Genomic DNA, 27,240 nt, shown 5'->3' with positions numbered 1-27,240 from the left:
TATATAGATATATATTCATATTTTATTTCCTTCTCATACCGACACAGTGTGGACAGACATACAGCCTGACCACATCACCTCCACCAGCACCAGCACATTCCAGGCAGTCAGACACAATGTATAAAAAATATATAAAAAAATAAATAAAAAAAAGGAAATGATCCAACACTTCTTCCTGAAAGCTGGGAAATATCTGATGGACAAGTGGAACGAAAGCTGCCCCCCTCCTGAACAGACTGTACATGTACTGCACACCATTTTTTTTGTGAAGAGCAGAATGGATATGGTTCACAAAAAAGATTAGGACTACTTGGGAATTGCAGAATTTTCTTCTTTGAGGCATGGTGAAATGATGCTCAATTTTCAGCACACAGTATTGTATGCAGTCAGTGTAATGTGATTCACTTATAACCAGAGATGCTTTCTTGCACTTTTTTTATCATGAAAATCCACAACAATTGTTTTTACATCACTAATTAACTCTTATGTTTTTGCCTAAAACACTGATTTTTCAAATGCATTTTTTCAAGCTTTTCATGGTGCATGTGTGCCTGAAACAGCTGTTAGGGTAGTACATTCAATGAGAGGCCTGTTGCACACCATAAGCACCTTTTATATATTTTGAATCATCTCTTCGATTTCTGTAACATTTTTTAGCACATACCTGCTTTTATGAAGTGGTCCTTAACTTTTTGTGAACCTGTACTTAATAATCTCAGTCAGTGAAATTAAGAGAGGTGAAGTCTGTGATATATACATGTTAAAAACACACAGCAAAGCCAGATCAAGCCCAATAAAAACCACCAGTCAAGTGTTTCGGCCCTTAACACCTTACACACTGAAGGGGCCAGGCTGTACCCAGGTCATGACTCCTGGATGCCCTTGTATTGCCGCCTTTTATTTTTCCCCAACCTGGTCCTCAGCAGGTTCGAACCCGTGCCTCCAGGGTGGTCGCCACTTCAGGACTGAGTCACCTTTCTCGCAGACGTTTTAACCACTAAGTCATCATACGCCTAGTTTGAGTAAGGAAATTTAATCCTTATGAAGTTTACTTTCATTCCTCCTTGAGCAGAATCCACCATTCCATAATTGTTAAACACACACACACACACACACTCAAAAATATGCATGCGTTTGCACTCACACACACTTTAATACACATAAACATGGACAATATATTGGACAATAGATGTGCTGCAGAAAATACACATTGGAAAATTATTTTCTCTTCATACAGAGGAGATCTATAATAATGATGACAATCATAAAAGTTTAATTACATTGTATTTTCAAAGCTCTTTGCGATAACACATCAGACACAGCACACACAGACATGTACACATACATGCATGCACACACAAACATGCCTACTGCTGCAGCCTATCAGCTGTTTGGAAAATATCAATGGTAGAGCCCACTGAACTAATGCACATACATGTAAATCAGAATAAAAGATAGCAGATGCAACAGCTGAATGGTCAAAGCATGGACCTAAATTTGTAGGTCCTTGGTTCATATCCTGGGCAAGGCATGTGGTGGATTAAGAGTGGAGATTTTTCTGATCTCCCCCTTGTTTGTGGGTAGAAGATCCAATACATATGTTAAAGATCCTATAATCCATGTCAGCATTTAGTGGGTTATGAAAACAAGAACCTACCCAGTATGCAAACCCCCCAAGACAAGGTATAGTTGGCTACACTGCAGGGTAAAAACAGTCATGCACACAGAAGCCTGCTTAGACATATAAGTGAATGTGAGAGTTGCAGCTCATGAATGCAAATAAAGCGTAAGATATCTTGGAGACCTGACAATACATGTTTTCCTCTTCACTGTGCTGAAATCTTTGCACTATTTAAATGTTTATCATGCAAGGTTTTACTTATATTTTTTATGACACAAGTAGTAAAAATATAGCAAGCAGTGTCAATTAGTATGAATGATATTACAAAGACGTTAAATGTCACTACACCAAGCATCAAAATGAGAAACTTGACCAACTTGAACAACATTCTGCATGAGTGTGAGAATTTCGTCATCATACAGATTTCCGTATTGGTGTTTTGGCAATTTTTTCCCCTTCATTTTAATTTGTTTTGGTATAAAGATACACACCTTGGTTAAGCGGTCCTTGGCTACAATCTTTTCAGTGTTAAAAAAGTCTGTGAATTCCACCCATGCATAATGTCAAAAACAATTGTTCATGTTTCAGTTCTCAAAAAAGGATGTAACTGCACACTGTATGGCTACACAAACTACACACCATGCAGTATCTGTCCAGTGACAGCTGTGGATTTATCAATACTTGATATGAAAATGTAACACTTAATAAATCTCTCTCTCTCTTTATCTCTCTCTCTCTATATATATATGTATATATATAAACCATGTTTATAACATCTTTTGATTGTAGATCTGTCTACAAACGCAGAACCTGGCACACAACCAGTGTGTCTGGAGTACTTGCAACCTCATATGAAATGACATTTGGAATTGCATTTATAAAAAAAGTGGACAAATTTTTAAAAAGAAAAAAAAAGGTATTTAACAAACTAGTAATCCCACTCTTACAAGTACCCTTACTGTATATATGCATGCAAAGCATCAAATGCACATGCTGAAGATTCCAAAATCCCGTGGGTTATGGAAGTACAATCATATCCAACATTCAACCCCAAAAACGGAGTATGATTACCAACATACAGTGTAAAAACTGACATGCATGTAAAAGCCCACTTGTGTATGTGAGTGAACATGGAAGATGCAGCCCACAGCAGAAAAAGAATTAGCCAAATTAGACGTAACGCACTTCAGTTTATGTCATACATGCATCAACTGCTAACATTAAATGAAGACACAGACCACATTACACAGGCACTCATCGCTGATGTCTCTCCGGCCAGCCTTTCTTCCCTCCCAGCAGGTTGTGGTCATAGTGGACGGAGTTGGGCTTGACTCCCATAAACACAGACTTCAGGACATCCATGATCGACCGCTCAATGGTTGAGAAGTACCGCCAGGGGGTGTAACCATCACGCATGGAGCGACACACCGTTACAAGCCGGGGCTGCTGGGGGAGGAGGGAGAGGGTGGATCGCAGCAGTGCCGACCTCTTCATGTTCTCCTGCACCGTGGGCACATGGAAGGACACCTGCGTCTCCCCAGGAATGTTGAACCCGTGACAGACATGAAGACTGTTGGGTACATACATCATGCTGGATGGTGACGTTTCCATGCAGATCCCCACATAGTGCAGCGCGTCGAGCTGTGTGACGTTCAGTCTCATCAGCGAACGTATGATGATCTGCAGAATGACTTCTGAAGCTTTGCCGTTACAAAGTAGGTGTGATGTTCCTGCTCGGTCCATGGCGGCTGCAATCTTGGGCATCATCTGTATCAGAGCTTTGTCGGCTTCTGACTCAGACAAGCATCCAGCATGGCGCTTGGATGGGTCATTTTCACACAGACTAGCTGTGTAGTCACGTATATTTTGTACAATTGTTCGGAAAATCTTATCAGCAAAGAATTCATAGTGGACGTCATTAGCGCACAGGAACTTATCAACGAGATCGGAGAGGTGGGTGATCGCTTCCTTTGTCCAGCCGGCATTGAAGAGTGGCATAATGGAACTCTCACAGCCAAAGTAATCCTCATCAATGTCCAGCAGCACCTTCTCTCCAGGCCGGATCCAGTTGCCTCCCTTCAGCAGCTCCAGCGCTTTCTCCTCATGTATGGTCTCCATCACCGCCCTCATCACCATCTGACACTTCTTGCTCTTAATCAGCGATGCTTCACCCAGTTCCAAGGGGTCAGGCTCATCGTCCCAGCATTCCCAGTCCTCATGGTCTGTGGAATCGGTCGGTACGGGCCTGATGCAGGCACAGTGCCGCTGGAACGGTTTGCCGTCTGTCGGGTAGTAGATGCGCCAGCCAGCAATGATCTCAGAGACCTCATGGTCCCTCTCCTCAGTGTGATCTGGGCGGTCCCACTCCGGCCACACCCAGATGTAACGGCTGATCACTCCCGTCATTGCTGCACTCTGAAACACAGATTCCCAGAGAATATCAGTATGCATATCCCCTGTTTATCATTAACATTACTGAGTTTAAAATTATTATGTATATTTACACCATGAAAACAAATTACTTATACATTTGCATGCATGCGTGTGAACAGGCATGTGTGCATATGCTTGAGTATATATATGTGTACTGTTCACATACATGCATTCACACACCCACCCACCCACATGAAAGACAGAGAAGTGACAGACAGGCAGACAGACAGCTGATAAACAGCCTGGCATATGTTACTAACAGCGATGAAGACGTCATTGCTCTGCATCATGTTGGCCACCTCCGAGTGGTTCCGTGGCAACCTGAACCAAGGCACCAGCGACAGGTCCCTGGGGGGTGCCCCATCAGAGTGACCGTCTATGTGCAGCTGGAAACATGCGGCAGGATAATAATCATCACACTAACAACAGCAACAATATTAACAATGCTAATAGCAGCAAAAACAAATAATAACAGAAATACAAAAAAGAAAAACAACAATAACAAAAACAAAAAAAGAAAAAAAAAGAAAAGAAACAAGAACACAAGAATAATAACAATTACAATATTAAGAATAAGAAGAAGAAATGTACTGATATATTGCTGAATCTTGTGCAGAGACAAATCAAATCACTTTCATACAAGTCATTCATATAGTAACATAACTCTGAGACAAAGGGATGAGAGACAAAGCTTATAAATACATGTGGATAGAATGCTGGAGAAACAACAGGTGGAAAGAGGGAGGGGAGGGGGAACCTACTTTGGAAAGAGGTAGGTTTCAGGGCCACATTTGATAGAAGTGAGTGCAGAGATCTGACAAAACAAAAATTGGATATTGTTCCAAGTGTAAACGAGAGGCAAGGCCTTCAAGACTCACTTGTGATATGCACTTAATCCTACAAAGAAATTATAAGAAGCATAAAAAAAACTACAAGAAGAAGAAAGAAGAAGCAGCCATTCTGTCAAGAAGCCTTGTTAAACGTTACTAATCTCTGACGTACACAGTGTGACAGTTATTTTTCCCCAGGACCTAATTCTAGATTACGTCACATTGTGTACAATCTGCTATTTCCTGAAAAAAATACAACTTGGGAGAATGTACATTGTGAAAGGTCTTAACAGTGAGTGTAAAACACAAAAGCCTTTCTAGTACTGAATAATAATTTCAAACTGTAATGTTTTTGATGAGAAAGATCAGTTTGAAAACAAATTAATGCCCATGCTTCAAAACATGATTAATCTCCCCTTCAATTAGCTGACCCAAAGAGATTTATTCATCAATGCAACCTTCAGACTGAACGAAAGAAGTTCCTATATGAACAAAAAATGATAAAAGTGACTGCTGTTGATCAGTGTTTCAGTATATCAAATCAAAGTGTCAGGTTTTGTGAACAGAAATAAAAAATGTAACAGTAAATTCATTGTGCAAATAATTTGGCTTCTGTTTTATTATTCTGTGCCCATCCTAAAAGTGCATTGTCTTGAAAAACAGTAGGAGTGGAAAGAAGATCATTTTTCCTATTTTTGTGCCAAATTTTGTGTTAAATGACAAAGTATTTCCAAGGAAAATGACAATTTTAAAGTTTAACGTACACACACACACACACACACACGAAACCAGGTTACAACATAGACTCACTCTGTTTACACAAGTGAGTCAAAAAAGTGGTGGTCAACTGTGGAGCATTTGAATCTGGAAAAAGAAAGAGTGGGTCTTGAAGTGAACCAGATGGGGCAAAAAGATGAAGACAATCAAATGAGACAGGGCTGGATGTAGGCTGGGTTGGGGGGTGGATGGTAGAGGGGACTGAAGGGGGGTGTGGATAGAATTCTATTTTCTCATTTAAATCAAGATCTGGAGTCTGCCTGTAGCAATGAATCATTTCTAATAACAACAACAACAAAAATGTTAGCAGCATTTCAACAGTTGTAATATTTGAAAACTGGGCACAAAGTGACAGTGTCTCCCGTCGGACCGACAGATAAGTATGGAGGAATTTTGTTTAATGTCCCGTCACACATATCGGTGATTGAAGACATTTTGTTAAAGTATTTATGAATACATCTGAGTATTATCGGTTAGAAGGGGTGGGAGATGTGGATGAATGGAGGGTTGGGAGAAACTGGGCAAATGAGGGTAAAAATGTGGGTGAAATTTGGAAGAAAAAACAAACAACAACAACAAAACAACTCTAAATACAGTTACAGGAAATTACTTAAAGGAATTCGTAAAAGAGAAGTTGTTAAACTGACAAGCAAAACAACTGATAATGAATGCAAAAAGTCAAAAACATCAACGTTCTCAGTCACTTGTGAAAACACAATTTCGTGTACATAAGGCTTCATCAAACTACAGTGAAAAATTATATGCTCAATTGTCAGGTTACTAAAGCATATGCACTTGACATTAGAACAATACTTGGTCCGTAATGAATTTGATAATAGTCTGAGAGCTAAACTCAGAATTGTTCTGCGAATCGGACCAAATTCTGAGAGAGTCAACTGACGAGGTTTTAGACTTGAATTCAAGCACCTATAAAAGTCTCTTTCTAGTATATTGCTTATTTCCTTGTATGACAATGGGCAATATACTTTTATACTCTCTATATGATTTTTTGCTCCCCTTTTTGCTGCCCTGTCTGCTTGGTCATTATAACGGAATCCAGTGTGGGATGGTATCCAACAAAAATCAACATTTGTACCCTTCACAAATAGGGAGTGCAATAAATACCTAATTTCAAACAATAAATCTTCTCTTTGATTATTCTCAAAATGGAGCAAACTTTTTAAGACAGATTGAGAATCAACACAAAATAGGATATTACTTACTATGATTGGTATATCAACAAGATGATTTAAAGCCATAAGGATGGCCACCAATTCAGCTGTAAAAATTGAATGTCCCTTACCTAAATAATATGATTTTTCTGTTTTTAGGTCAGGAATGACAAAAGCAGATCCTGCACTGCTATCATCCAGGACCGAGCCATCAGTGTAAACTTTTAAATGATAATCAAAATTTTCTTCTAATTCAATTCTGACAGATGCTGCTATTATATGTGGAGATTCTCCTTTTGTTGTGTCAGAAGCACATATGTTGACGTTTGCTTTTGTTAACTCCCAGGGAGGGACAGGTGGCACCAGAACACGAGGTGCCATATCATACAAATCAATGTCTGAAGAATTTAAAATATCTGACACATATGTGCGAATGGTTTGTAGATTTGAATTATTTTGTGCATTTTTTGGAAAATCAATATCAGACCTAATATTTAATTCCTCAAAATCATCCACTGCTGTACATCTCACAATGTATTTAGCAGAACTTAATTTTCTGATTTCATCTAATGGTAGAATACCCGCAAGCTTATAGGCTTCTGAGGTCTTAGTATGCACAGGTACCCCTAAAGCCAGTTTCACAGCTTTACTGTCAATTATTCGCAGCTTCTTTAGAAACGTCGGCGGAGCAGAAAAGAAAATTTCTTGACTGATAAGTATGCAGGCAGGCTTATCTGTCAGTGTGTGTCCTCGTATGGGAGAAGAGGCCGATTCTGGATGCACAGCACTTCCCACAGGTGTTGCAAGGGAAAACGTCTCCAGAAGTTGAGCCCTGCTTCTCCTTAATGGCCAGGTTTCTCTTGTTTTCAAACGTCTTTATGCCACTAGAGCACAGTATCCCCCAGTGACAGCGGTCAACGGCATCAGTTTCCCAGGAAGCAATGTCTATGTCACAGGCTTTGAGGTTTGTCTTCAAGGTGTCTTTGAAGTACTTGCAGGGTCTTCCAAGTTCGCGGTGGCCTTCCTTCAACTGGCCATACAAGAGCATCTTTGGGATCCTGCTGTCTGTCATGCAGACAACATGTCCTGTCCAGTGTAGCTGGCACTGGATCAGCAGGCTTTCGATGCTGGGCAGGCCGCTCCTCTCTAGGACCTGGAGGTTGCAGACCCTGTCTTGCCACTTTATGCTGAGGATCTTTCGTAGGCATCTCTAGTGAAACTGCTCAAGTTGTTGAATGTGACGGCGATACGGCGTCCATGTTTCACAGCAGTACAACAAGGTGGTCAGCACAACAGCTTTGTAGGTTTTGATTTTGGTGATGAGCCTGATGCCTTTGTTGATCCACAGCCTGTTGTTGAGTCTTCCAAAGGCGGAACTAGCCTTGGCGATGCGCAGCGTCACTTCTACATCGAGGGCTCTGTTGCTGCATAGGGTGCTGCCCAGGTAGCAAAACTTGTCGACTGACTTGATCTCTGTGTCATTGATCTTGATTACAGGTGGGGGGGAGGCACTGGAGTTCTGTGAACTAGCTGGGTGGTACATGGACTCGGTCTGGTCTTGCTGAGGCTGATGGTGAGTCCAAAGTGCCTGCAGGAGGTTGAGAACCTGTCCATAATGAACTGCATGTCCTCATGGGTGTGTGCAGCAAGCGCACAGTCATCAGCAAAGAGGAACTCCCTCAACAGTGCCTCAAACACCCTGGACCTGGTGTGGAGTAGCCACAAGTTGAAAAGTTTGCCATCTATGTGAAACTGAATGTAGATGCCCCGGTCACAATCTTGGAAGGCATCAATCAGCATGGCAGAGAAGAGGATGGAGAACAGTGTGGGTGCCAAGACGCAGCCCTGCTTCACTCCATTTACCACAGGGAACGGATCCGACATGTCAGTATTTTCCTGTACTCTCGCCTGCATGCCATCATGGAATGACGCAATCAGCTGGATTAGGCTCTCTGGGCAGCCAAACTTTAGGAGGATCTTCCACAGACCATGGCGGTTCACCAAGTCGAAGGCCTTAGTCAGGTCTACAAAGGCCATGTGGAGCTCCTTGTTCTGCTCATGGCACTTCTCTTGCATCTGGCGTACGGCAAACACAATGTTACATGTTCCCCTGCCTGAGTGGAAGCTGCACTGTGCTTCAGGGATGACTGTGTTGGAGTCATGGTCAACCAGTCTGTTCAGTATGATGCGAGCGAAGATCTTGCCGACGATGCAGAGGAGAGAGATTCCACGATGGTTATCGCAGGATGTTTTGTCTCCCTTCCGTTTGTAAATGTGGACAACTGAAGCATCCTTGAAATCCTGGGGGACTTCCCCTCTCTCCCAGATAGCGGTCAGCTTGTCTGTCAGCACCTCGCCTCCATACTTGTAGATGTCAGCCTGGATTCCATCCGCTCCTGGTGCTTTTCCTGATGCTGTCAGCTTCAGGGCCTTCCGGGTCTCGGCCTTGGTGGGAGGGGCAGCTAGCGAGTCATTGACTGGTAGCTGTGGGAGGGCTGCAATTACCTCGTCAGATACAGACGAGTCCCTGTTGAGGAGGGTGTTGAAGTGCTCTGCCCAGCAGGCAAGGATGTCTTTCCTGTCTGTCAGGAGGGTGGTCTGGTCCAAGGCTCGGACAGGGGTTGATCCTGTGACTCTCGGCCCATACACAGTTCAGAGACCATCATGGAAGATCGTCATGTCAAGAGCAACAGCAGCAGACTGAAGCTCTTCAGACTTTCTCTCCCACCAGGTGTTCTTCATCTCACACAGCCTCTTCTGTACGAGTTGCCTGGTTTGCAAGAACTGGTCCTTCTTCCTCTGGCAGTCTTTATCGGAAATCTGATCCTGATGCCGTACATGCAGTGTGTTCAGGAGCTTGCAGATTCCAGAGTCGTTCTCGTCAAACCAGTCTTTGTGGCTCCTCTGTACAAAGCCGAGTGTGTCAGCTGCTGCTGTGTACACAGCATCTCTAAAGGTGGTCCATACCTTTCTACATCAGTCAATGCAGGAATTTCTTGGAGAGGTGCTTGGATTTGCTGCTGCAGCACGTCCTTGGTGATAGGGAGGCGGTGGATGTTCAGCTTCCTAGGGGGTTTCTGCCTGGCTGGTTTGAGCTTGCATGCAAGTCTGATGTTCATCTTGCTGCGCACCAGGCAATGGTCCGACCAACAGACTGCTCCTCTCATGCAGCGTATAATGGAAACATCACCTCTGTCCCTCTGCCGGAACCATCACATAGTCCAGCATGTGCCATTGCTTGGAGCGGGGGTGCATCCATGTGTTCTTGTACTTGTCCGCTTGTTGGAAGAGGATGTTGGTGATGGTCAGTCTATGCTGCGCGCAGAGCGAGAGCAAAACCAGTCCGTTGAAGTTGCACTTACCAGTGTTGTGCTGTCCTAGGACTTTTGGCCATGAGGAGAAGTCCACGCCGACGCGGGCATTGAAATCCCCAAGGACGATCAGCCTGTCCTTTCTGTCTATCACTGAAATGGTGCAACTGAGCTCCTCATAGAAAGCTTCTTTGATGTTGTCAGGGTTGTTCATTGCCTTGGACAGCTTCAGACGCAGGGTCATCAGCCTATTGTTTATCCTACGTGGAAGGCTGTCAAGCTGTCGTGCAAGTTTGATTCGTATGGAAAAGCCCACACCTGAGGTTCTTGGGGTGCCATCTGGCTTCCCTATGCAGTAGAAGGTGTAGCCCCCTCCAACTTCCTCCAGCTGGTTTTCACCGGCAAACCTGGTTTCGCTCAGGGCTGCTATGTCTACCTGGTAGCAATCAAGCATTCTAGCAATGAGCGCTGTGCGCCTTTCTGGTCTGTCGTCTCTGTCTAAAAGGGTGCGAACATTCCAGGCACCCAGAGTCAGGGCATGACTCCGGGTTCTTTTCTTCTGTTGTTTTCAACCGCTAGTGTTGGATGTCCAAGTAGGTGCGGTTTCCTACTAGGTACTAGGCGAGGCAGGCTTTCTTTAGGGATCCTTTTATTTCTCCTTCCCCATGTGGGGAGTGCAGTGCTGTCCCTAAAAAGGGCTGCTCTGACACTGTGGGAGGATACGGGTGCCACATCTGCCCCAGTCTACGGCGGACGACCATCACCCCACAACCGCCTGTGTGCAGTCGTGACTAGGAACTGCCAGCAGCATCCTCTGCCTGTCCCCGTTACCACTTCTCCATTGCCACAGGGCTTGGGAAAGCTGGGTGTTGAAGGGCTAGCTCGTCGTTCCGACATTAGCCTTGTTGCCTGACCAGCACAGGTGACTTTTTTTAGTGAAGAGGAGTTGTGCAGTCCCTTCCCCACTCTCTCACCTACTGACGCTCACAGTCCCACAGGTGCAGATACTGCCACGTGTAGGTCGGCCTCGGCAGGTGCAGATTTTTTCTTTAGAGTTCCGTCTCCTAGGAGGACTTCCAGCCAAGGATAAGAGCTCCCCCTGCCCTTTGGTCATCCTCTTCCGCCTTCACAGCCGTTGGGAAAGGTTCTTCCTCTGCCTGGTCTGTCGTTGGGAGACTTCACATGCGGCAGGTAGTACTGGGTTACATGGTACCAGTAGCAAGGGCTATGCCCCTGACCTGACCCTGGGGGCACAAAGTATGACAAACTAGTCCCAGGTTCATCATGCCTTTTGACATGTTCATATCAAGATGATGGCACAATAAATAACCCTCTCTCCCTGTACATCTATTCAACTGTCGGGTCTTCCCTGTCTGTTTTGTCTGTTTATTTATTTTGCTTAAATAATAAATGAACAAACAGCTTACCAGAGTGTTGCCTTTCTTGGGGATGACTCCTGTATCCACCGCGTCAAACCAGTACTTCAGCACTGTAACCACAAGATGTATACAGAGATTACTGTATTGTATTGTGCTGTGTTGTATTGTACAGTACTTTTGTGTCTGCATTGTGTTGTAATGTACTTGTGTTACAGTGTATTGTGTAGCACTGTAATGCAGTGCAGTGTAGTGTAGTAGAATGTTTGGAACAGGAGAGGCATCACCCTGGAGACGAAGCTCAAAGTATACAAGGCCATAGTTCTCACCACACTGCTCTATGGATGTAAATCATGGATGGTCTACAAACGCCACACCAAAAAGCTGAGCCACTTCCACACCACCAGCCTCAGAAAACTTCTTGGCATAAAGTGGCAAGAGAAGATCCCTGACACACAGGTGCTCACTCATGCAAACCTGCCCAGCATCTACACCATCTTGATGCAGGCCCAGCTGTGCTGGGCAGGCCATGTAGTTCGCATGCCAGACCACCAGCTCCCCAAGAAACTGCTGTACGGTGAACTCCAACATGGCAAGCACTCCCATGGAGGCCAAAAGAAGTGCTTTCAAAGACACTCTGAAAGCTTCTCTGAAGGCCTTCAACATCAGCCACGACACGTGGGAGCTGAATACAATGGACAGACCAAAGTGGCGTTCAGCTGTCCACAATGGCACCAAATCCTGTGAGGCCAACAGAATCGCTGCAGCAGAGCAACGCAGACAGGCCAGGAAAAGCAGTGCCAGCAAGTCCCCGACAGCCGCCACCATCCCCTGTCCACACTGCGTCAGAACCTTCCGGGTCGGATTGGCCTGACCAGTCATCTGCGCACCCACAGAGCCCAACCCACCCACATAGTGTAGTGTAGTGTAGTGTAATGTAGTGTAGTGTTGTACCATATTGTATGCTGATGGGCTGGGTTGGGTTGGGTTGCATTGTGTTGCATTGTATTGTATTACTGTTTGCCATGACATATTTCTTTGCTTGAATTCCAGCTGCTCTCCCTGGGAAGAGCACACTGACAGTGCAGTGCAGCCTTTTTTTCTGTCTGCATGTATGTCAGTGTTCATGTTAAAGTGGATTTTTTAATATAATTTTGCCAGCAACAACTCTTCTTGCCATGGGTTCTTTTATGTGCAGCAAGTGCTTTCTGACCATGGGACCTCTGTTTATCTTCTCTTTCAAAAGACTTGCACCCAAACCACCCCTCAAGGTTCCAACCTAACATGCTGGTCAGGCCTTGAGTGCCCACAAAATGATGTATACAGTGTGAGGCAATGCCAGTGTTACATGTTCATTGAATCTTGTCCTAACAATGATTTTTCATACACTAATCCTTTCTCCTTTCCTTTTTATTTTCTTGCATATTTATACAATACATTGCATTACTGTGTGTTGGTTATTCAATAAAGCATTGTTGCATGCACACTAGTTTGCATGGCTGTGTATGCTCACTAAATTTCTTGCATAGCTGTTTCAAACAATTTCTTTAATGTAAACCTCAAAACAGTAATATAAACCTTAACAGAAATAAAGTAAAATCTCAAGAGATGCAACATGAACATCAACCGAAACAATACAAATCCTCAACAGAAATAATGCAGACCTCAAAATAAGCTTCTTCTTTTTTTCTTTTTCTTCTTTTTTTTTTAACCCTGAAAGATTGTCACCTGGTCAGTACTGAAATCAAGCCCATCTGAACATCTGTGGGAGAAAAGTGATAATTCTACATAAACAATGGTTCTGTTTTTCACAACACTTCGGAAAGGAAAGAGTTGATCAACCCTTTAACACCTTGACTGCTGCTGACACGTGTGAACATCAGTGAAGGGCTGGTGCCTGTGAGGTGAGACAGCTCACAGGTTAGAACATCAGGCAACACTTTTTACCTGTAATTTCTCCTCTTGAGACTGCATTGATTAAACTCACTCACACCACTTACAGGTACATAACAAGTTGTTCAAGTATGCTGATCTCATGTCACCAAGGTTCAGCTGTCAAGAGGTTAAAAAACAACCAGTTTGTGTGCACATTATCTGTGTTTTTCTCAGTATTCCCTTCATTTTGTGCCATCCAGGCTCACATTTACCTTAAAACAGAAAAGTAAATCTTCACAAAGAATACCCACATGAATCTTCACACACAAAATAAAGGTAGTTAGATATACATTCAAATTACCTACACATGTTTTCACAAACTACCCACAAACACCTTAACAAGCTACTCCAACGCCCCCCCCCCCCCCCCCCGGACCCCCATCAGCCCCCCCACCCCTCACCCCCTCACACACACACCTTCATGATGTTCCTCCACAACAACAACAGGCAGCAGCTGCTGAGTCCCAGCCCCTTTACGACGCAGAACGTCTGCCACCTCCCACTCTGGTTCCTTCCATTGCCGCTCAAGCTTCATGAATTGGCTGCTTAAGTCCTCCTCTGACCCCTCTGGCCCCGCAAACATCCGCTGCACCAGCCGGGATTGCTGGACCTTCCTCAGCGTGTAGCGAACACGGCTGAAGTCACTCTTCAGCCACATGGTGATGCCAACCAGCACCAGACTGACGACCGTCACCAGAACACACAGGGTCTTCAGCTTCAGCTGCCGTGGGAACCGCAGGAATATTCGCCTCATGGTTGGTGGTGATGGTGCTGTGTGACAAAAAAGGAAACAAAAACAAAACAATCTGTGATGAGTAAGATAGCAGAAAGTGATAATGTAGAATACAGTGAGTTTGTTTCAAGGAAGTGTCAATGTGTGCAGACTGATTATATATGATACACCACACCTGCTGTAAAACAGTAATGATAATAATATGAAAGAAAATTAAACGAAGGAAGCAAAATGAAATGGAATAAATACAACAAAAGAATAGGTACCAAAATAAAAACAGAATAAAAAAAGAGATATATATACAGCAATAAGATGGCAGTGGGGTCAGTAAGGAGGGAAGAAAAGAACAAGTCATGGTGATAGTGTGTGCACTGGAAAGTCACCAACACAAAACTAATGTGACATATGGCAATAACACATGTCACAACACAGAAACATGGAGGATGGGCAAAGGGGAGGTAAAAAAGGCAAGACTTCAGTTACAGCCTCAAGGAGGTATAAAAGCATGCAGACTGATCCATATACGCTACGCAATATCTGTTTTGAAGAAAACAATTGTTTGTCATCAATGGGATAAAGATCAAATACATTCATCACAAAATTACTACATACATATATATATGTGCATAAAACAACCACCAAAACACACACACACACACACACACACACACACACACACACAGAGTGGTCAACATGTCTTGTAAAGGCACTGTGTATATTATAGACACTAGAAAAGTGCGAAAAGAAAGCAGAAAAAAGTCTTAAATTCATGTGACTGTGTATTGTGTCCACTCTGAAGTGATAACACATCATGAAGTGTCTAGGTCAGTTACCATACTATCGGTTTCAGTTTCTGGTTCAATGATGTGTCAAAGTGTGTGAACTGATCCACATGCACTATGACACATCTGCTTTGAAAGAAAATAAAACAACAGAAGGGCGGCTGGGGGAAATGCTTAAAACAAACTTTTCAGCAGAAAGCAAATTATACATGAACGCACACCAAAACAGCAGAGCAATAAGCTTACAGTGTACACTGAGGGAGGGACAGATGTCCGATCCATGCATGGACCAAATATGCTCGTCAGGTCTGTAATTGTGTATTTGAAAAAAGCTGAAAAACTGACTGATATTTCTCTATTTGTATTTTTCTTTCTAAACATGGTAAAGCTGATATCCCCACCACAACCCCCCACCCACACAACCCCCCACCCTTCCTTTTTTATTACATTGTTCCTTCTTCTAGATATCAACTTTCTATTTAGACACTCATTCTTTATCCACTCATTGCTTATCCACTCATCCATTTCACCAAAGCAACTTAACAAGAAGTGTTTTAAAACATGTTCATATTGCACTGCACCAGCATTCAAATTATTAGGTTTTGAAACACAAAATGAAATAAAGTGGAAAAAAAAACAAACTTACTTCCCTGCTCAGGACCGGTGCAGACAAAAGTCAGAAAACAACTGAGTACATCATTACATGTATCTTTTCTTTCTTTCTTTCTTTTTTTTTTTTTTTTTTTTTTAAGTGAGAAGTGTTTGGAGATATCTTACTTCACCACCAAGTACTCTCCATACATATGTAACTGACTTACACTGACAGTGTCACACAACATAAGGATAGGACGACATCCTGTCGTCAAGGGCTGGCTGGGAGTCTGTGCACCACACAACACTGTCTTACCCTCACACTCTTTCATGCTTTTGCTGCTATAGCCCTTCAACCTTTCTACACAATGTAAAGAAATACAATTTTCATTCATTTTTTTGTGTAATGATAAAAATCATTTTTCCAAGACAAAAACCCATTTTTCCAAGACAACAACCCATTAATAACAAATTATTTACCTGAATACCTCTTATATATAATACTGCCAATTTCTTTTCTGAGAAACACTTCTTTTTTATTATTATACAATATCTATATTCCTAAATCTGTCACAGAACTCTTGCAAATGTATACATGTGTGATTGCAAAGTCAGACTACTTTATCATAACTGTTTTTTAAAGTAATGAATTGTTGCTATGGTGCTTTTTGTTTCCTTATTTTTTGTTGTTGTTTTTTCTTTATTTGTTATTGTTGTTTTAAGTCATGAGGAATATGTGGCAACACAACACATGAACAAATAATGAAATGTTACATTCAAAATAAAACATACAGATACACAAGGATGGTATAATTCAAACACACCCTCACAAACAAATCAGAAAGCAATACTGTAACTGGTGTCAGCAGGAAACAGCAATGTAAGCCCTCACACATAACTGATCACACTCCAGCAAGGTGTCTCCAGCCACAATGTGTACTTCACACAATGTGTATTGTGAAAACAACATAGCTTTTGACATCAATGTGTATCCTGTTTGACAGTTAATATCCATCTAAAGTCCTAGTTATTACCTACAGATATATCTGTGTGTGTGTGTGTGTGTGTGTGTGTGCGTGTGTTCGTTTGTTTGTTCATTCTTTTGTTTTACATCTATCCTCAATTGTAATTTAAGATGATAATATGCGTGTTTTTGTGTGTGTGTGTCTGTGTGTGTGTGTGTGTGTGTGTGTGTGTGTGTGTGTGTGTGTGTGTGTGTGTTCTTCAGTTTAATGTCTATCCACATATTGTAATTTGAAAGAAAAAAAAAAGAACACACACAAAAAAACATGGTGGGGGTGGGGGTGGGGTGGGGGGGTGTTTGTGTGTGTGTGTGTGTGTGTTTTAAGAGTACTGAGCTATACTGCTTTATGACATCATAGGTGAGGATATGTTCAAGAGTGGTATTTTGTTCACAAATACATGGTGAGTGTGTGTGTGTGCACATGCATGTGTGTGCACATGTTCATGCGAGCATGTGTATGTGTGTACCTGAAGTAAAAGATCTTGCCAATACACAGTGTGATCACCAGTGCAAGAGACATCTCTATGCATCATGCTATGGATCTCAAAAGTAGACATTCAATGGCCAAGGGAGGTGCTCAATGCTCATAAGCTTTAAAAAAATTTTAAAAAAATAAAAAAAACAAAAAAACTGACAGAGATGGGGAAGGATAAAAAAAACAACCTTGAGAGAGAAACTGGTAGAAAGATCTACATGTCATAACCCACCAGAATTTAGGTTTGGTTCAGGACACCATGGGTCATTTGACCGGTTCATCACAGGATCAATGGGTCATTTTAAAAATCAATGGGACAGGAAAACAATGCCATATTCCCACCACCTGCACCCCATCGGGCCACCCTTTGTGTGTGTGTGTGTGTGTGTGTGTGTGTGTGTGTGCAACAGCATGTAGAGACTATGTCAGTATGTGCTAATGTCTGCTGTGTCATGATGATATGAATGCGGTAAAACAACATAGTCATTTCTGAACTTTATTCTGCAATGCTGAAACTGATTCATGATGTCTGCTCTGGATTGTAAATGTTCACATCATGGTCAAATTAATACAATAGGAAAAGTAAAAAAAGTAGAAACAAGAGCATAGCAGTACAGCTGGAATACATCAGATCTACAGTGTCACTCTCACTGCGACAGTCCCATACCACTGTTTTAGAAAAGCACTTTCTTCTGCTTTGTGGAAATCCAATCTCCAAAGTTGGAAAACATACAAAGCTAGAATTTCCTCAAGTACCATACTAGCATGGGTCTAATGTGCAGTCCTGTTTAATTTCTCTCTAATACACACAGGAAGAAGATCAAATGCACTTTAAATTTAAATTGAAGATAATGGTATCTCTATCAGTACATGTGAATTGGATAATGGAAACATGAACATTCCCCTAAAACAAAGTATTGCTACTCAAATGACTAAATAATATAGTCATGCACCTAAAAGTCCGCTTGTTTATATCTTGATTGGATCTTGATTTTGGTTGAAATGGTCACTCTTGCATAACATAACAAAGTATACACATAAGTTGCCCACAAACACATAAGAAATCTCTCAGATTCAGACTCTCTAGATGCTTGCAGAATGAAAGAGATTGAAAATGTTCTGATCACTCATTCGATCTTTCGTGACTTTAGGCAGCTCCTTTCAGTAATACAACAGTGCCATGCTCCATGATGCGGATGATGATTTTGTATGGCAAAATGTTCCATATGTATCAAAGCCATCCTTAATCAAGGAGACTGACAGAGTTAAAAAGCTAAATATGCAATGTATTCCACTGCACTTCACAATAAGCAAGTGACAATGCTTTTGTGCAAACATGTCGCGTTTCATTTCCCAGCTAAGTACAAGTTTTGATTTCTTTACTATAGTGTTTGCCTCCTCAGTGTGGAACTGCAGAGCAACAACAGTAATGATAATATCCATAATTTTCTGAGTTTAAAACTGCAATGCTTTTCAGGAGAATTTAAGAACAATCTACAAAGGCCCTTTTAGCATGACCAACTTTACAAAAAAAACAACAACAAAAAATGTACATGTCAGTGACCGATGACCAACATCAAACCTATACTCTACGAAGGCTGGTAGAGTGTTCCAAACAGGTACATACAAAAAGGAAAGAAACTACTACTGCACTGCCTGAACCACAACATACATAAAACAAACACTATTCATTATCTCCCACAAGAACATATCACTGTACATAACTTATTATTTGGTAACACTTCCTTTAGTCTTGAGATAAATGTCAGCATCTTTGAAACTGTTCATAAGTTTATTACTCAAAGCGAACGATTCGATCCCTAATTCAGACAATTCCCCCTTTTTATGTATATGTGTATGTGCCTATATATGTATGTGTGTATGTATATGTGTATGTATATATCTATATCTATATATATCTATATATATATATCTATCTATATCTATATATATATATGTGTGTGTGTGTGTGTGTGTGTGGATGGGCATGGGTGTGTACGTATACATCATTATACCCATATATGTTTGCATGCATCTAATTCAAAGGTTTATAACGATGAGTAATATCTTGTCTGTATGCATATATGTATGTAAGTGCATGTGCCTGAAAGAGTGCTGCCCTGTCATTTGCCAGCTCATGATATGAATACATAATAGTGTGCTTGCCTGCCTTTTTTTTTTTTTCCACGGGACGGTTGGCTTTCACCGCTTTGTTTGTCGGTCAAGTTCAGTTTTGCTGTGCTTGTGCCCCAGCGTTGATACTTCTCATTCTCTCTCTACTGACTTCTTCCTCCACCACACGTATAATTATTCATTATCTTCACTTTATTTATCTCTCAGCTTAGTTTTATTCAAAACTCATGTATGTTCATGTCTTAACTTCTAGTTATGACATCCATCACATATTCAGTATGTACATTTATCAGGAAAGGACTTTATATAAGATTTTCTTGTTGTCCTGTTCATCGATATCTGTGTTGTATTGTGACATGCTCCAAATAAAATACTGTTTAAACTACTACAGAAAAACATAACTGTTTTAACTCCACAGAAATTTGGCCAAACTGGGAGTCAGCATGATGTTGAAATAAGATAACTAATAATCATAATGCCTGTAATTCTGCCATTATTCCTTCATAACTTTAGATTTGGCTTTGTGGTATTGTCGGGTGATATTAATTCTTATCATATGATATGGATATTTATATAGCGCCTATCCTCAGTCGGAGACAAAGCTCTATGTGCTTTACAAACACAGGGTCATTTACACAACAGGCTGCCTACCTGAGTTGAGCCAACTGAAGGCTGCCACAAGGCGCTTTTCATTTGTTTCCTGTGTCATTCAATCAGATTTCAGGCATGCACATATACACACTTAAAAGCATCCATGTAACTTTCATTTGGGTGCCTTCTCACTGTGGAATTTTTGCAAATGAGAGGACAAATCAGGCTGCCAAAAAGGCAGCGTGAAACAGTGAAGACTCAGTCCTCTTTAGGATTCCCTTAGATCTACAAGAATGTTATAGGTGTTTAGAAAGTGTCAAGTGATTGACATAAATATAGACTAAAAAATTTAGACTGCCAGTATTACCGTCACTGTATGAAGACAGTTACAGCAAGCAACCCCAAGGCTTACTTAAATGATTTATCTGTCTCCCAGTCAAGACCAGTTAGAAGTTTAATTCATTGATTCCGTTTAAATGCCCTACCAACTAAATTTTACAAAAATATACCGTCTCTGTGTGGAAAAGAAGTCAATGTCTGCCACATACTTGTCCAGTGTCCAAAAACAAGACAACTGTTCTTTTAAAAAAAAACTAGCCGACCAGTTTCCACCAAACACATATTTGTCCTTTGGAGATGTTTTGGATAATTATTCATTAATTCAAAAAATTTCTGAATGTTTGATTCAAAGTCCAGTTGTTATCTGCTATTGACTGATCATGTTTTTGTTATCATTAGCATGCTTTTTTATATATATTTTTTTTTACTATTATGTAGATGTTTAACTCACTGTTGTAATTCATGTTATAATTCACTGTTAGTCACTACAGTCCTTTGTAGCTCTTCATTTTCCACTACTCACTATAGTCATCCCACCACATCTCCTCATGTACCCCACGCCTCATCTCCTATGCTCACTTACTTTATTTCTTTTCTCTTTTTTTGTTGTTGTACCCGTCTAATATCACTCAACAGTGAAAACATGTTAAACTAAACTAAACAGACATGTAACATTTTATATGTATGACATTTTGTTTTTTTACCCTGCCATGCAGGCAGCCATACTCCGCTTTCGGGTGTGTGCATGCTGGGTATGTTATTGTTTCCATAACCCACCGAACGCTGACATGGGTTACAGGATCTTTAACATGCATATTTGATCTTCTGCATGTGTATACACACGAAGGGGGTTCAGGCACTAGCAGGTCTGCACATATGTTGACCTGGGAAATCGTAAAAATCTCCACCATTTACCCACCAGGCGCCGTCACCAAGATTCGAACCCGGGACCCTCAGATTGAAGTCCATCCTCTTACTGTCTTTGTGGTGAATGAATCATGAAGGAGTTTCTGACTTTATGGGATAATCCAGATTCCTTGGAATGCAAGATCCTTTAATGTGATTAACTGATATAAATGAGCTCATTGATGAGAAATGTCACATGCGTGACTATCATTTCCATGTTGTATCACATTACATCTGACACACCTTAACAATTATTTCTAATCTTTGACGCAATCTACCACTAACATGATAAGCACTTAATTATATAAAGTATCGTCATTGACGTACCTTGCTGAACAGATACTTTTGGAAAGCACAGCTGTACGTACACCAATCATGCACTGATGCAGTAACTGAGAAAGCAAAGCACAGACAGTGATACACAGTCACAGTGTAAAAATTTACATAACCTCACTTTTCGCAGTCTCACCGCATATAAGAAAGTCAGCACTGGTGGTCATTGACTCTAGCACCAAGGAATTCCCCAATACGGCCCCCAAAAGAGATCCGTATACCCATGGTAGGACCAGGAAGTACTGTCCTAGCAACGCAACTTTCTACTTCACCCGGGTACATGGTTTCCATTTTGCATGGGAAATTACTCCACCTTTCTGTTACTTTACATTTGCGGGAATTATCTTTCCTTTCAGGGGCAGAAAATCATATTGGCACTGATAATTTTTTTTTTTTCTTTTCTTTTCTTGTGTGTGTGTGTGTGTGTGTGTGTGTGTGTGTGTGTGTGTGTGTGCGCGTGTGTGTGTGTGTGCACGAGGGCTGGTAAAATGGTAAAAGAGTAAGACGGCAAAACAATGCTTCTTTTTCACTCATTCAACGAAAGATACGATCGAGGGGCATGGAGAAAGGGAATTGTGAAAGAAAAGAGAGAGAAAAAGAAAACAAGGAAGCCAGAAAATAGAAATATCGGAAAATATCATTTGAAAACAAAGAAGAAGAAGAGGGTCAGAAAACAGATGGACTTTGAGGGAACGAGAGGAACGAGTAAGTGAAGGCATGGATTGTCAGGGTAAAGAAATGGGGGATACGAAATAAGAGAGAGAGAAAGAGAGAGAGGGGACGGGGCAGGAGGTGGAGGGTGAGGTAACACTCAGTGAGTAACGCCGGTGTGTTGACGGAAGACCTGATACTGAGAGCTCAGTAGTCATCCGGTTTGCTGTTATACTTCAGTCTTTCATTATTTTATTTTCGACGGGAAAGTGAAATCTTCAGTGAAGATGCAGCGATTTTTTGATTGAATCGGAACTCAGTCTGTTTTCACAGCTCACTCCCTTCCCCCTCTTGGCCGCGCTGCAGTCTCTGTGTCCAGTCTGTCTGTCTGTCTCAGTGTCTGTGTCTGCCTCTGTGTCTGTCTGTCTGTCTGTCTGTCTCTCTCTCTCCGCATTACTGACATGTATACCTATTTGATTTTCTGACGGATACCCACCCACCCACAAAAAAAGAAAAAGAAAAAAAGAACTGAAAAAATGTCATTGACATTGTATCCAAGCTTAACCATTCAATTTCATTAACAAAGAATGACCAAATCACACAATATACAGTACAGTACTGACAGCACAACACAGCAAAGCGTAGCAGAGTACAGCACAGCACAACACAGCATCGCATACTGTAGCACAATACAGCATAGCATAGTTCAGCACAGCACAGTACAGCACAGCATGATGTGTTACGGTACGATACTGAGTCGATGCAATACACATAGTGCGTTCACATATTATTGTAGTACATTGCATTGCATTATCGTGCATTGTATTGTATTGTATTGTATTGTAATGCATTGCATTGCATTGTTTTAGTTGTATTGCCACAACAAGTTTTTTCAGTACGAAACTTAGGCTGTTCTTTTCCCCCCTAATAAAGGTTTGTTTTTTTGTTTGTTTGTTTGTTTTTTCTTTTTTTTTTTTTTTTTTTTTTTTTTTTTTTTTTTTTTGTAAAGATATTTGGAACAATCAGTTCAGCAAAGTCCCATGTGTTCAAACACACATGCTGAAACGCACACACACACACTAAGGCCGACAAGACAGATATAAACATAAACAACTAGATGTACATAAACAAGCAATGACTTTAGATGCGCCACCATGAAGTGTTTTTTTCCCTGCATACTGCACATCTTTTTCTTTCAAAAATAACTTATTCACATAGGTTTTTTCCTTCTTTTGGTCAATCTTACTGTTTGTCTTATCATAGTCTCTCTTTTTCTTTTTTTCTCTTTCTTTTTCGGTCTGTCTGTCTGGGCTTTAGCTACTTTGTTGTTCGTTGTTGTCTGTTGTTCAGGTGGTGGTGGTGTTGCCATTTCAGTGCTAAGAAGGTAAAGCGCATTACACTAAATACTACCACCACCACCACCAACAACAACACCAAAAACAACAACAATAATCATCATCATCATCATCATCATAGCTGTATGTTGTGACTGACCTGACTGGGGCATGTGTCCGTCGGCCTTCAAGGTGAGCAGAGAGACGTGAGGAAGGTAGGGAGATGCGACAGAACGTCTGTGTGGCCGAGTCCTCTCTCCTCCCTGCGGCTCTCAGTCACAGGGCCAGGTCTCCCTCACTCCGTCAGCTCCGGGAGTAGGATGTGGCGGTGACAGTGGTAAGTCCTCGTCAAGGCTCAGTGGCAACATATGGTCATACATTGCACACAACGTGCGCGCGAACCTGCACACGTATACGCACGCACACATATAAATACAGACAGTTGGGAGTGCGCTCTCTCTCTCTCTCACACACACACACACACACTGCCAGACACACACACACACACACACACACGCACTGGCACACTGGCACACACACACAACACACACACACACACACACACACACACACACACACACACACACTGTCACACACACACACACACACACACACACACACACACACTGACACGCATGCACACGTGACGTTCTCACTGGCAAGCACACACATGCACACACGCTGAAGCACACGTTCGCATTCTGAGCTCAGACACACATGCAAGCACACACAAAAAATCATCACGCCGAAGCACATGCACTCGCAAGTGTGCGCGCGTGCACACACACACACACACACACACACACACACACACACACACACACACACACACACACACACACCACACTGTGACACACACACACACACACTGACAAGTACTCTCCCTTTCTATTTCTCTCTGTCTCTGTCTGCCTCTGTCTCTGTCTGTCTGTCTGTCTGTCTCTCTCTCTCTCTCCCTCTCTCTCACCGTCAGTGGCGCACGTGCACACACACGGAAGCCACGTGGCGACCGAGGCCACTGGTGATGTTCCTGTAGTGATCCGTTCCGGAAACCCTGTGGCGGCTGGTCCACCCGGACATCGTCGTGACACGGCAGTTTGAAGTTCGCTTGTTCCCGATTTGCCTGGCCGGGTAATCAGTTGTGCTGTGTGTGTGTGTGTGTGTGTGTGTGTGTGTGTGTTTAAACAGCAAACCGCCGTGGCAAAAGATCTCACATTCAAGTTTTCATTGGACTCTGTGTGTGTGTGTGTGAGGGGGGAGGGAGTGGGGGGGGGGGGACTGAGAGAGAGAGAGAGAGAGAGAGAGCCTGAGAGAGAGACAGACAGACAGACAGACAGACAGACAGAGAGAGCCAAATCGGGAACGGCAGGGAGGCGAAATAGGATACTAAAGAATCAAACTCTCAGTAAACTGAGTATACCAATCATAATAAGTAATATCCTATTTTGTGTTGATTCTCAATCTGTCTTAAAAGGTTTGCTCCTTTTTGAGAATAATCAAAGAGAAGATTTATTTTTTGAAATTAGGTATTTATTGCACTCCCTATTTGTGAAGGGTACAAATGTTGATTTTTGTTGGATACCATCCCACACTGGATTCCGTTATAACGACCAAGCAGATAGGGCAGCAAAAAGGGGAGCAAAAAATCATATAGATAGTATAAAAGTATATTGCCCATTGTCATACAAGGAAATAAGCAATATACTAGAAAGAGACTTTTATAGGTGCTTGAATTCAAGTCTAAAACCTCGTCAGTTGACTCTCTCAGACTTTGGTCCGATTCGCAGACCAATTCTGAGCTTAGCTCTCAGACTATTATCAAATTCATTACGGACCAAGTATTGTTCTAATGTCAAGTGTATATGCTTTAATAACCTGACAATTGAGCATATAATTTTTCACTGTAGCTTGATGAAGCCTTTTGTACACGAAAGTGTGCCTTCACAAGTGACTGAGAACGTTGATGTTTTTGACTTTTTGCATTCATTATCAGTTGTTTCGCTTGTCAGTTTAACGACTTCTCTTTTACGAAGTCCTTTAAGTAATTTCCTGTAACTGTATTTAGAGGGGTTTTTTGTTTGTTTGTTTGTTTGTTTTGTTTTTCTTTCAAATTTCACCCACATTTTTACCCTCATTTGCCCAGTTTCCCCAAACCCTCCATTCATCCACATCTCCCACCCAACTAACCGATAATACTCAGATGTATTCATAAATACTTTTACAAAATGTCTTCAATCACCGATATGTGTGACGGGACATTAAACAAAAATTCCTTCCTTCTCAGTAAACTGCTGAAGGTATTTGTATTTGTATAACTCTTTTTGTCACATCTGATCTGTCACAACAGATTTCTCTGTATGAAATTCAGGCTGCCGTCTCAGTCCCCACAGCGGGGAGATCGCGTCGCTACACTGACAGCGCGACCACCCCAGCGGCATTTTGGTTTTGTATTTTTTCCTCTCTGCAATTTTATTTTGTTTTCCTATCCAAGTGGATTTTCTTCAGAGTTTTGTCAGTGACAACCCTTTTGTTGCCATGGGTTCCTTTACGTGCGCTAAATGCATGCTGCACACGGGACAGGCTCGGCCTATCGTCTGATCCGAATGTCGACAAGCATCCAGACCACCACTGAAGGTCTAGTGGACTCGAAGGGGAGAAAATGCCGGCGACTGCCGTTGCCGTGATTCGAACCAGTCAGTGCGCACAGCTCGGAATCTCTGGCTTCTAATGCGTTCAGTTCGCGTTACCTCTGAGCCACTGGCCAACACTCCACCGACTATGGGTGGAGGAGGGCGACACGACTGATCAAGGAGTAGGCGAATCGGACTTAGTGCTTCTACTGTCCGACTCACACATCAGTGGACAAACGTGCGTGCACGTATACACACGTCAGCACCGATACAGCCGAAAAAAGCAACAACAAAAAACCAAAAAAACCCACGTTACATCGCGTTCACCCTCACATAAGTATAGATCTGCACACTGCAAATGTCGGAAACACAACACACACACTCACACCACACACACACACACACACACACACACACACACACACAGATAGAGAGAGAGAGAGAAAGGCTATAACATACATGCACACACAGATAGAGTGAACACAACGCACGCATTCTTTCCAAGCATGCGTGCATCACCACACGTAGGCCTACACATGCATATTCTAATTACAACAAAACAACGTACTACAGTACGCAGTGTGCACATACAAACACTCTGGCATGCATACAAACATTCTCTCGCTCTGAATTCTTTCCTCAGTGAATTGCCGTGTGCACCCGACAGCATGAAACTGGCTGGAAATTTAAAGTGAAACACGAGTGTGGAGGAAGGATTCAAACGGTTCAAAGACAGCCAACGAAAAAGAAAGAAAAAAAAAAAAAAAAAAAGAAGAAAAAAAGAAAGAAAAGAAAAGAAAGAAAGAACGGAAAGAAAGAAAGAAAGATTTCCAGGGGAAGATAACCATTTTGTTAATCCCGATGTGACTGGAATTGTTTCCCCTGAAGGTGCAGACGTGTTGGTTGTCCATGGGAAGATCTTGCAGAAGCACTGAATCTGTTAGCGTTTTGCCCTTTAGGTTAATTTCTACTCTTAGTATGATTCATGAGTATAATGATATTGAAGTGTATCTGTACCCATTGTACATGACGGAGACCAGAGACACGTCTGACGATTTAGCACTGCCCCTCATTTACTGTGTGATTCTTTGCTTCAGAGAAACGAATGCCGGACGGACTTTGAAAGCTGCCTGTATTGGACGATATAAGAAGTATAAAGAAAATAAAACGATGGAATATACTGCATACAGGGGAGTGGGTGTGGAAAGAATTACAGTGGCCAGTATGATATTTATCTTTGGGTTTGGAGGCTCACAAAGGTGC

General features: G+C 42.0%; 1 protein-coding gene across 5 annotated transcripts; it reads right to left on the bottom strand.

Annotated features, from left to right (window-relative positions):
• Positions 1-23,770, bottom strand: LOC143292997 (UPF0489 protein C5orf22 homolog). Of its 5 annotated transcripts, none has more exons than XM_076603766.1 (5): positions 23,508-23,770; positions 13,873-14,226; positions 11,572-11,633; positions 4,315-4,440; positions 1-4,036 (listed from the first exon to the last, which is right to left on the bottom strand). In XM_076603766.1, exons 1-5 carry the CDS (start codon positions 23,518-23,520, stop codon positions 2,876-2,878), a joined length of 1,716 nt encoding a protein of 571 aa, XP_076459881.1. In that variant the 5' UTR covers positions 23,521-23,770; the 3' UTR covers positions 1-2,875. The 5 variants fall into 5 exon arrangements, with proteins under 5 accessions (XP_076459881.1, XP_076459879.1, XP_076459880.1 ...); XM_076603764.1 differs by lacking the exon at positions 23,508-23,770 and adding an exon at positions 21,484-21,648; XM_076603765.1 differs by lacking the exon at positions 23,508-23,770 and adding an exon at positions 21,499-21,648.
• Between the last annotated feature and the right edge of the window lie 3,470 nt (positions 23,771-27,240).

This window comes from Babylonia areolata, chromosome 18 (assembly GCF_041734735.1).
Source record: "Babylonia areolata isolate BAREFJ2019XMU chromosome 18, ASM4173473v1, whole genome shotgun sequence".
NCBI classification, from domain to species: Eukaryota; Metazoa; Mollusca; class Gastropoda; order Neogastropoda; family Buccinidae; genus Babylonia; species Babylonia areolata.
Note: the sequence above shows the minus strand (reverse complement) of the source record. Positions and strands in the feature narration are given on the sequence as shown.